Below are 12,688 nucleotides of genomic sequence, written 5' to 3'. Positions count from 1 at the left end.
CCATCCCATCCCAACCCTTCCCATTCCCATCCCATCCCTTCCCTTTCCATCCCTTCCCTTTCCATCCCATCCCTTCCCATCCCATCCCTTCCCAACCCTTCTCTTCCCATCTCTTCCTTTCCCTTCCCTTCCCACCCCGTCCCTTCCCATCCCTCCTAATAAGTCACCATATCCTGTGAATCACTGTAGCGTTGAGAAGATAATACTAATGGCGGAAATAAGTCAACTCTTTCCTGATTACGATCTGGTTCTGTCGTTAAGTCCATGGATTTGTGACGCTCTCGTTCCCAGCGTTGCTCTGACGGCACTGGTGACGTCACTGTCAAGACTCTACTGTGAAGCCGAAGAAAAGATCGTTGTTGTTTGAATATTTGAGCGAGCACTTTGGGAGTAAATAAGGATGCATTTATGTCAATTTTCAACTTTATTTATGATCATTCAATCAACTTTGCAGAGGTAATATGACGGTAGCTATTTGAATTTCGATGATTTTACAAAATTCACAAGTAAGACAATATAATTACACAGCAATAAGACGATAACGTTTTTATAACCTGGTTAGCTTTAGTATTATTTAATGTCTTGGGGTGGTGGGATTTCGGTGCAGTTAAGTCAACTCTTTGTATTTATTTACATGTTAATTGTATTTTGTTGTGTAGCGCTGTTAAAAAACTTGAGTGCAGCGCCACACGGTCCTTGTTACTGTTTTGCTGTGTATTGACGAATGAAAAAATAATAATAAGACAAGAAGATAGACGGATCTGAACATTAAACTGTGTCTTCATCTTGATCTTCATCTTTACCGGGGCTCAAAGATGTTATGTGAGCCCCGGCTACACCCCCATATAGCCCCTGATGGGGCACTTTAGGGGGGGGGGAGGCCTTGGTCTAAGGCGGGCAGGCCTCCAGCCTGGCCCGGAAGGACTCAACGGTGGGAGCCATAACTACCGGGCCAGGCAAGGCGTTCCATTGGGGGATTGTGCGAGGGAAGAAGTGTATAGAAACCCCCGAAAAAGGAGAAGAAAGACTGGTACTATTAGTATATATATGAGAACGACGCCATGCCGATATCAACAACCAATCTTATGGTACTATCCCTGCCCTTGGTGCTGAAACGTATGTGTAATAACACCCTTGCTATCTGCGGTCCTGTCCACTATCTACATACTGATAATGCACGCTCAGTTACTCTCCAAGCAGAGGTTGGTGGGACCTTTCTAATATGCCCTGAGTTTTTGTCTGGCGCTACCGTTGGGGGGAGGGGGGGGGGGGTAACGACAAAAAAAGGGGTATGTTTAGTGTTGTGTACCGGTTCGCTGGAACTAGTTCCGGATGTGTAAAAATGTTTAGTTTTCCTTCATATCCAAAAAAACTGAACGCCTGGAACTAGATCTGGACTTACAAAAATCATGTCACATTCCCCCTTTTTTTCTAAACCACCTGAAATCTTCAAAAGTCACAACAATTTGCGATGCAAAATGAAGAAAACATTGTCACTAGACATCATCAAGTGTCGGCCTCCGTAAATTATGTGGCACAGTTTTGCTCAGACATGCCCCGCAAACGACATACCTTGCTTCTAAACCCTGGTAGTGCAGTGCTCGCTACACAACATTTTGCGGCAAAGATGCCCCATTTTCCACTGGGAAATGTTAACTGAAAAGTCCCTTCCGTATTTTGTATATGCCCTGGGTTTATGTCCGGACGAACCTAAACTTCTGGACATGAATCCGGACCTGGACCTGAACGTGGGTTCACGCGCTAGGGATATTAGAAAGAGAGAGAGACTAGTTTATTTGTACCATACAAGTACACACAAAAGCCTGTAAGCAGCCATATTTGGCTGAATTGGGAAGGCTTTAAACACAAAATATCCTTATAGTACAGCTATAGTATAGTTCAGAACCTTTGAAAAAGTTCGTTACTTTTGATAAAAGAAACCTATTTGTTGCATATCAAGTTTACATTAAAAATTAGCACAGGTTAGAAGTACAATAATGCAATATAAAATAGTTGATTCAATGCTGACTTTAAGTTAAAATTACATAAATAATCTAAAGTTGTAACATGCAAGGGTTGTATACGCAATCTTCCCCACCGACCTCTGCTTGAAAAGTACACTCAGTAAGGTTACAGTTAAGCCTATCCATTCCGGACTCGTCAGAAGTTATGTCAGCCTGTGTTATCGCACGGGGGAGGATTAGTAGTCCCATTCCGCCGCCCGGCTAACTAGTTTGCCGATGCGTTCTAAGTCCCCGTGGATCGTGGTCTTTCGTCACGAGACAGGGAACAAACACTCCAGTAACGCTGCGTAGATTAGGCCACACCGATTTAATTTTATGGATGACATCCTGTCAAGACCCCCAAACTATAGTGCGCGCGGGCCAAAAAAAGAATGCTACTAAACCACAGGAATACAGAGGTGGTATTGTGAATTTGCGGTAGTACATAGCGACGTATACGACAAGCCGGCACATGAATATATGAATCGGCACTGTACGTATTGTCGCTAAGGCCAAACCAATTTAATTTTATGGATGACATCCTCTCAAGACCCCCAAACTAGTGCGCGCGGGCGATTAAAAAAATTCCGGCCAAAAAAAAACAATGCTACTAAACCACAGGAATACACAGCAGGTATTGTGAATGCGGCAGTACTTAGCGACGTATACGGCAAGCCGGCACATGCTGGCTTTTTGCGGAATTTATGAATCGGCACTGTACGTATGTACTTGAGTTCTTGAGTCGTGGAGCTTCGTTAGCCTGTGTGCCAGAATTACCACCGGCTCCGTATTGGTGCTAACTACCAAGGACTACTCAAACCAAGAGCTAGGCCAGAGCCTCGGAGGACGTGATTTTTTTTAGAACAGGCGAAAATCAATGCGCGCGTGGATGTCATCCATAAAATTAACTCGGTGTGGCCTAATGCTGTGTAGATTACTTCAGGTTAATGAAGACCAGATGAATGGCATTTTCTTTCCTTTCAAGAGATCTCTAGTAACACATTTAATACTGAGATTGCTTGGATATGAGATGTTGCAATCGTTTCAGTAATGAAATTATACACATTTTTCATGATCCTATCATAAATTTTCCGGATTATTTCATACCCATGAAATCGCACGTGAGGGCTGGCAGTTACGTAATGTTACCATGGTAACAGACGTGTTGGCTCCTAAGAGATCAGGCTTATGTGGCTTATGTTCCTTACGTTTAAACAGAAAAGGGGTGATGAATATTTCAGATACGTTGTACACTTTTATTTCGATCGTTGTTTGCTACGAATTTGTCACATTCAACCAAGTTATTTGTTTATTTCAGTTTGCACATAAAAATAAAAACAGTATGTAATGAATATGTACAACCAAAAGTGAAATGTGCGGGAGAACCCAAGAAACCTAAGGGTTTATCGAGTGGGTTCTCCTAAAATCCAATTGTTTTTATGACCTTTTTTTACACACGTGTATTGTAAATAAGTGACAACGAAACAAACAAATTAAATCAAAATAGATACAAAATAATATAGAGTTAACACAACAAACTAAGTAACTATCTAATTGACTAAACAATAAAGTAAGACTATCAAAAACATGCCAAATTAAACCAAAAAAATTCCTTAAGTCAAATCATAAGTTATTATGCATAAGAGCAAAGGATAAACATAAGAAAGAAATTACTTAATTATTTACTTCTTTCACTAGCATGAAAGTTCATCTGAGGTGGTAAAATAAATCATGAGAATTAAACTGTTCTCCAACTCAAGAAAATAGATTCACCAGGAATTTTCGACGGAATCACAAGGTCTTCATCAGCTTTCTGCCCCGTGCTGTGGACACGTGACTTTCACTCACGTGTGACGTCATCACTGGGTCAAAGTTCGCACTGCGGAAGTCGGTACCGCCCCCCGTCCTGGGTGATGAAGACCGAATGATTTTTGGGAAAACAGTTTATATTATCATTATTTACTTCTTTTGTATAGATGAGAAGACCTTTCTGACTACAGAATATCTCTGGGAATTGAACGATTTCTGTGAAGAGTGTTGAGTTAATTCACAAAAAGACAATCTCAGTTTGGAACCCCCTCCCCCCACCCTGCTTTCGTTCACCCGGCTTGACATCTTTTCAAGTTAGACATTTACTTTATTTGTCTAGATAAGAAGGATATATCTGAGAATTAAACGATTTATTTGTGAATTTTAAAAGTGTTGAGTTGACATAAAGACTTTCTCAGTTGGGAAAAATCCCCTTCCCCCTCTACCCTTCTTTCTAGCCGCTTAACATCGTTTCAAGATCAAGTTTTGCGACCTTACTTCTCTGCGCCCATCCCTTGACATATTTGCTCTCGAGGAGCTAAAATCCTCCCGTCCATGGAGAATGTCACTGAAGTGCACTCTCCAGCAACAGTCAATGTGAATAAATGTTGTTTCCATCAGCAATTATAAAAAGAAACGCGGTGTGAGGCTTTCCATCTCCCCGGCCCATCCCTGCACACGCACGCGGTACATACTGATCACCCCCGTGGAGACTCGGCCCATAATAAGATGCTTTTGTGACACAAGCGGTTTCTGCTACACACTCAGGACATGCGAGTCACTAGGGTAAGTCTTTAGCCACCATAGCATGCCAAAAACTGGAGGTTTTGGGGGTCTTCATGGTCTTTGGGAGCTTTTATGTGCTATTTTCTGACTGCATATAGACAACATAGTTGAATTACCCCCGTTTTTGTAATCAGAAAACAGCCGAAGACCACCAAACCCCCAGTCCTTTAAGCCTGCTACGGAGGCTAGCATTAAAAATCTTATCCCTTGCTCTCATTACCTATAAACCACGCCTTGTCCTCGTCTTTCGTGTTTTTTTCTCACATATGGGTCGCCGTATTTGTCTCTGAACGTTACATATGGTAGTAGCGACCTGGCGTGCCATCTAGATGATATCATTGGTGATACAATAACGCAAGATCGTGACTGGAATATGATGCTAGTGTTAATCTGTGTTTGTTTTACCACGTGTTAGCATGTAACTAGATTTATCAGTTATTTTTTTTGTCGTGTGAGTATAGGTAAGGGCGCATTTGCATAAGCCTTGCAGGTTTTGAAAAATAAAATCAGAAACCTCATAAACAAACCTCATATATAACCCAACATTCTATTAGCTTGATTCCCTATTAGATAGTCTTATTTATGTCATTGTAACTGCTTTACTTCTTGGTTTGATTTATTAAAGTGTTACATAGCTTCTTTATTAGTTTATTTTGCTATAATTTTGTTTTTAAGTGTATAATGGTTACTTATGTACGATTTGTTGATATTTTCTCTTCGGTTGCCTTGATTTTCATTTAAGTATTTCAATTAATCAGTTTTAATTTACTTCACCTCGTATCTTGTTTTTTTGTGCGAAATAAATAAATAAATAAAAACGTAAACGCTTCAACCCGCTCCTTCAGACAAAAATTAGAAGTAAAAAAGGCTGGTTTTTGAAAAATAAAATCAGTAAATCATTCTGTAATATGTAGCGTCAACCTGCTCCTTTCAGAAAAAAATTTAGAGGTAAAAAAACAAAGCATACTTCCATTGGAATAGAACTGTCAGTCGTATAGTACAATGATATATAAGCCTGGCAGGTTTTTTAAAAATAAAATCAGTACATCTGTAATTATAGCTTCAACCCGATCCTTTCAGAAAAAAAAATTAGAGATAAAAAACAAAGCATACTTCCATTGGAATAGAACTGTCAGTCTTATAGTACAATGATGATATCGTTTCCAACGCGACGCCACGTAACAACACGTCTAACATGGGGTAAAAACACTACAAGGTTATTCGGGTGAAAAGCAATATGTCATCGCCGAAGCTGTTCTACAAGTAACCCGGCGCCTCTGGCTGTTCTCCAAGTATCCAGGGGCATCAGATAGTACCCAGGGAGAAAATTAACAATCAACGGCGTGTTCGTCACCGTGGTTGCAGCTGTCAAAGAGGCGCGAAAGTTGCAGAAAATGTCCGTCTGTATTCGGAGGATGCGAGCGTCAGCATTAGGCCTAACATGACATTGGGCATGTAGAATGTGTAGGTCACATGTAAAATGTGTCTCGGAGGAGCGCCTACCAACACATGACGTGCTAAAGCCGTGCCGTGACTTGCGAAATACAGGATTTGTCGATCTGTAGGTGACTTGACTTGCCAAGCGGCTCAACAGTAGTGTGAAACATCGCAAAGCGAGAGTGATGTGTTTGAGTTGTATATATAACAAAACACGTCCATATCACAAAAAAAACAAGTGCTTTTGAAAAAAGCTGGCATTTCTGTACGTTTCTGTCTGTAGGCGACTTGACTTGCCAAGCGGCTCAACAGTGTGAAACATCGCAAAGGGAGAGTGATGTGTTCGAGTGGTATGTATCCTTAACAGAACATGTCCACAAAGCCAAAACACCTCTCAACAAGCCGTGCCAAGATTGTGAGATACAGGATCTATCTGTAGGCGACTTGCTAAGCGGCTCAATTGTGTGAAACATCGCAAACCAAGACCGATGTGTTCGAGTCGTATGTATCCTTAAAAGTACACGTACACAAAGCCAAACCACCTCTCAGCATGATAGATCTTGTGAAATGCAAGATCTATCCGTAGGCGACTTGCTAAACGGTTCAAAAGTGCTTTTGAAAAAGCTGGCATTTCTGTCAGTAGGCGACTTGCTATAAGCGGCTCAATAGTGTGAAACATAGCAAAACCAAGGCCGATGTGTTCTAGTAGTATGTACCCTTGATACATCACCAAAAAGAACAAGTTTTGAAAAAGGTGGCATTTCGGGCCTTTTTGCGTTTGCAATTGTGAAAGGTTTTTCTCAAGTTATTCGAGTAAATGTTGTGGAAGTAATGTTACCCTTAATATTTAACTTGACTGTCCAAAACAATCTATAACGAAATGTTTGAAGTTGTTATGTTCAAGGTTGGAAAGAACATCAATGTTTTCATATATAAAAGGGAAACAATTGCTGGCGAGAGACAAAATGTGAGGTGCACAAATAAATAAATATAGATATGCAAAATTATAATAATCCATGATGATACATGTAATAGAAGTTTTAAAAAAACACTACAACGTGTGCTTATAGAGAGATGTACATGATAAAATGCAAATTATGCAAATGGAGACTAAATTTGCATAATTAAGGAGGAAAGTTCTATAAGTACTGTGTTTTACATGATACATGTACTGTATGTAATCTATGGCAGGTCGAACATCAACAGATACCAGTTATGCAAATAATGACCTAATGTGCATAATTAATGTAAAAATTCTTTGGTTTCCTCAGGACATCTGTCCACATAACAAATGAAGCACTTCATTCCACTCCAGAGCCCAATTAACTGTAGAAAGGGATGGATGCCTTTTCAGAACAGTGCATGTACCGCAGGCGGCAGCTAATTGGGAATAAATTTTGTTGGCGTCACGCTGTCGAGGTTTGAATACACCACTAATTTCTGTACCGGCGTCATTGCCCTGTTCAGTAGAAGTTTATCAGATGATTAGCCCCGGCTGAATTTCAAACGCAATTTTTACATATACTTCGATGAGATATATGTTTTCTTAGTCTTTTTGATCATTTTGTGTTTTTTAACTTCGCCTCTAAGTATATACAAAAAATGATAAGCGAAAAACTAAATGCACACTGTTTACCTTCGCACATGGTCTGCTCTGTTAATTCTTACTCAAATACATTCATATATATATATATGGTGACAGGAGTCTAAATCCCTCCTGCTACAAAATTGCAACATGATGTAACCCAACACCAGTTACTATGGTGACAGACGTCTGGTTCAGGTCAATGACCTTATTGGTTTGGAGAAGAAGAAGAAGAAGAGGAGGAGAAAACGGAGCAAAAATAACATGTTTTCCTTATAATATAATATAATATAATATAATATAATATAATATAATATAATATAATATAACATAATATAATATAATATAATATAATATAATATAATATAATATAATATAATATAATATAATATAATATAATGTAATATAATATAATGTAATATGATATAATAATTTTCCTTCAAAGAAGTAAAAAGAAAGGCGAACGATATAATCCTCAAGACATGCCTGCTAACTCAGACGTTAGTAAGACATGTACCGAAAGTCCCACCGTGGATTTATTCCCAACTATAGTCAACTTGTTACGCTCCACCCAAATGATGGATCCGTTCAATTATGCCGAGCATACTCCAGAAATTGGAGACAGGACATCTGTAATAGTATAAGAAGAAACAGATCTAGAGTTGCCTAAGGTGCGTTGCATTGCAAGGAGACACGAAGGCGGCTATAGGTAAAGCTAAGCTAGCTCTCTCATTACTTACCTTATTTTCCCATTCGCTCTCACAGCTGATTTGGAATTGGAGTGACAGTGTACATGGTTCCGAAGTATTCATACGAATCTAAAAAATGTACCCAAAGTTTGGATTTAAAAAAAAAGGCCCATTGTATTTTTCTTAGTGTGTTTGTTATATATAGAATATTCGAATTCGTACGAATATGGAAAAATGGCACTTATTATACATTGATTTGTAAATTTTACGGAAAGTTGCAATTGGTCGAATTTCATTAAATTCGTATGGATTGTTCGTTTTCCCCCTTTCTTTTGTGAGATAAAATTTTAAAGTTCACCCAACTTTCATAATTCCAGCGGTCAGTGACACATGTTCTTGTGGTACTGTATGTGCCACCCATATATTAGCATCCATAGCATGCCAAAAACTGGGGATTTTGGGGGTCTTCAGGGTCTTTGGGAGCTTTTATGTGCTATTTTCTGATTGCAAATAGACAACATAGCCGGCCTGGTGAACTGGGCTAATCAGAAAACAGCTGAAGACAACCAAATCCCCAGTTCTATAAGCCTGCTACGGAGGCTACCCATATACAATGTATATGGGCTCCGCAGGACAAGGGTTAAGCTTAGAAACCATTTACTCTCACACAGCAATTGTGTTGCACGCGCCGTATTTGGTCCGACCATATGACTAGGTACGCCCGCCTTTCACAATTGACACCGGTGTCAGTCGGACAATGAAGAGGCATCTCCGCTAGCTATCAAACGGTGCCATTTCTACAGCTCTTTTGAACTGCTGTCTCTACAATAACGTCGTGAGTGCGGGCACAGCGGCTCAATTATGTTCACAGGGTACAAGTGGCACACTCTATCATTATCCTAGGCGAGATGTAATACTAGAAAGACTGTTTGCGTCAGAGAAATGATGGCATGACGTCTGTATAGCCAGTACAATGTGGTGAAGTGTCCTACATATACAGTGAGAGAATAAATGCCCAATTAACATCTTGTCTCTAGACTCTCAGCTTTCAAGTTTAAACGTTTTGCCGAATGAAGACGACACCACGTTGTTGATATCATGAGACACATGGCACTTACATTGCACTCTTGAATACGACATCGGTCCATGTGCAACATTCAAATACAAGGGTATACAAGGAATGTTTGTAAAAAAATACATTTCTGACCTTCGGAATTTTTTTTCGTCATTGTGAACTGTTTTGTTAAAGTAACTGTTTTGTTAAAACATGATAATGTACTAGTTTACGATATCTTTGTTTCCGTTAAATTCTTGTGATCATTATTACAGTATCATGTATTATTTATTAAGTCTAAAGGAGGCAGGCTCAGTATAAGCCTATGAGGGCCCCCTCCAGCACACTGTTTGTCTTTCCATTTTATTCTTTATTATGTTGTGTCAGGGTTCTCCCTAAGCAATGCCCCCCCCCCGCCCCCCAAATCCTAGAACCTCTCCCAAAATGTTCCAATTCAGGGTTTCTCTTAGAATTTTCAGGAAAATTCACCGATTTTTTCCTCATGATCAACCGATTAGGGACATACAACCCTGTATGTGTTTTCATTGTTCGTATAAAATAAAATAAAATAGAATAAAATAAAATAGAATAAAATAAAATAAAATTAAAATAAAATAAAATAAAATAAAATAAAATAAAATAAAATAAAATAAAATAAAATAAAATAAAATAAAATAAAATAAAATAAAAAATAAAATTGAAAAGAAATGAAAAGAAACAAAACAAAACAAAACAAAACAAAATGGGATCTGAGGTAAGATGTCAAATTGTGCGCGTTAGAATTTATAGACTGTATAAGACACTGTATATTTCACTACATTTGTAAGGAGCAACTTATCAAAAAATAGATCGATCTCAAGCGTGCGTAGCTCCGCCCACCCGACAGAAAGACATACTTGGGACATTTGCTGTTTCCCATGTCGGTGTTTGAGTAAGCATGAGATTGGGAGTATAGCTAATGACGTAAAACACACACAGTAATGTACACACAGTCCTTGTGGAGTGTTCGATCCGCCAAGTTTTAACATCGATCTACCGGCATGGCATGCAATGCGTAAAAGAAGGGTGAGTATATATACTTCGGCAAACCCCCTTTTTAGCCCTACAACAAATTACTGGCACGTAGTTTTGACTCCTAGTTGTAGACGTTGCATTTCAAACACCAAGAAAAATATATTTAGATTTCTCTTAGGGATTGTTGACTTGGGGATTAGTCGTAAACGTGTTTCTGAAGGACGTTTGTTTGATACTTATGAATAATGTACATTTTTAAGTTCGTTGACTTGTCAATGTTCACATGCATGTCCATATGGTTGCTTCTGATCCTGAACAACTAGTTAGGGACAAACCAACATGAATTGCGTGTGCAGTTCACTTGTGCAGATCATCATTTCTATGTGCTACCCTGGTAAATTTGCCCGATTTTGCCACCCCCCTTGCGATGATTTTTGGTCAGTCCCTAAGTGTTTTGCACCCCACCACGTCTGCGCGGACCCTCTAACTTTAAACCCGCCACCATTCAGAAGTGACACGGTTTGAGGCCACAACTCTTGCGTACGCGTCCAAAAACAACACCGGCCCTCGCGGCTCTACCCCGTTATACTGAGAGCGTGTCCTCAGTGCTTGGGAACAAGGGACTTCAGAAGTATTGCTGCTATGGTAGCCTATGCTATGTAAAAACGCGGTATGTGTTTCAGTCTCAACGATGAGGGTTCTTTCTGTATGACATAGTCTCATGGCATAAACATTCTATTTGTTCTCATAATCATATTGATAATCATGTTTTGGCTGTTCTTAATAGTAGAAATCTTTAAGTAGAACCACGTTGAATCAAATACTGTAATTCACTTTATGTTCTCGGTAGCAAAATTTCACGGTCTGAGAAAAATGGAGGTGTTCATGGAACTACATATTCACGGTGGCGACAGGTGCAGGAAAAAGAAAGTCCAGGAATTATTTGTTAATTGTAATGATAAGTTCATGGTACAGAAGTGACTGTGAAAACAATAAATATAAAAGTACAGTGAAAAAAAATCAGGAATTACAGTACATTATGGAGGTTATATCAGTTCCATCTACTGCGAAAAATGTACTCTTACTATCAACTATCAGGTTGGTAAGTGGTAATAAAATATATTGAATTTTCTTTTCTATCTTTCAAAAAATACTCGTCGATGTACATTTAGAACCATTCTATTTCAAACTCGCCTTGATTTTACCGCGCAGTGTTAAGAGAAAACAAACATGTCCCGAGTACGCGTGACGCCATTGTTCAAAGTGACCCGAACACATGGGCCATAAAAATGTAAACATTTCCAGCACGGGGCTACAAGCTGGCTTTCTGGCGCGTCAACCATCCGCAGGTGTGCTCAGTGACGTCAAAAATGTCAATGAAAGGTCGGCCATCTTGGGCACCCTGACGTAGCGGGGTGTTGGCTCTGAAGTGGTTTACCGGTATCCCGATATCGAAGTTCGTTCTAACCTCGAGCTGCCAGAATCCGATATATAACTGTGTAGAATATAGCAAAGGAAAGTAACAAGACAAAAAGTATAAAGAAACATTAAGTATAACTGTGTGCCATGTATGTAGACGAAAACAAACTTAATGGTATTTTCCTCCACCCATTTTTAGTAAAATTTTATCCGTAAATTTATATGACGAATCAATAATTTGAAACGCATACAAATATTGTACTTTTTAGTCCTTAAAACGGTAGCGACACACAACAAAAGCATTTGCACACTTCAAAAACCTTACCAAAAGTGAAGACAAAAATCGAAGTCAGATCTGCGCAGGACCCCCATACACACCCTTCCCGCTGGCTGCTAGTTGTATCCGTGTGCAACGGGACAGGAGAGCTAGTCAGCGGGCCGACCGGACTTGGCGAGCGGAATGGGTGGCGGCGCTTAAAGGCCCCCGGTAGCAATCTCCATGCGTTCGGGGGGACTAGGATGTCCAAGGCCGGGAGTAAAAAGTCTTCTAAAGCAGCAAAGCGACCCACGGCAAACGGAATTCCGATTCTGCCGCGCCAGGGCAGTCTACAGGGCGCCAGCGAGTTCTACGACTTCGCCTGTAAGGTCTGTGTTGTAATGACTGACTCCATGTATACACCGCCAAGATTCTTCTCTTTGTCGATCGATATAATTGTGTTACAGCTGCTTTATTGAGTGTCTGGCTCGTACTTGACCATATTGTCACTTGTGTTAATGTGTTGTTAACGACACTTGGCTTGGGAAGATTCTTCTGACCCGATAACTAACACGTAGTCAGTGTATGGGCTATGTGTGTGAATCCTAGCTCAATCCTCTGTTGGCGGATGTAGCC

At 39.8% G+C, this 12,688-nt stretch overlaps 1 protein-coding gene across 3 annotated transcripts in view; it reads left to right on the top strand.

The window, feature by feature from the left end:
* The window catches only part of LOC109464279 (ras-related protein Rab-26-like), a 113,338-nt gene that overhangs the window by 31,465 nt on the left and 69,185 nt on the right, over positions 1-12,688 (top strand). Inside the window, exon 1 of one of the 3 annotated variants that reach the window (XM_019761231.1) lies at positions 12,188-12,436. The exons of 1 other annotated variant lie outside the window; for it this stretch is intronic. In XM_019761231.1, coding sequence (XP_019616790.1) covers positions 12,296-12,436 — 141 coding nt within the window. In that variant the 5' untranslated portion in view covers positions 12,188-12,295. Of the gene's footprint in view, positions 1-12,187; positions 12,442-12,688 lie in introns of those variants that run through there. One more of the 3 variants, XM_019761232.1, reaches the window with a different exon arrangement.

The sequence above is a fragment of the Branchiostoma belcheri genome, unplaced genomic scaffold, assembly GCF_001625305.1.
Source record: "Branchiostoma belcheri isolate BF01 breed outbred unplaced genomic scaffold, Haploidv18h27 scaffold135, whole genome shotgun sequence".
NCBI lineage: Eukaryota > Metazoa > Chordata > Leptocardii > Amphioxiformes > Branchiostomatidae > Branchiostoma > Branchiostoma belcheri.
This window is presented reverse-complemented; position numbering and strand designations above follow the sequence as displayed.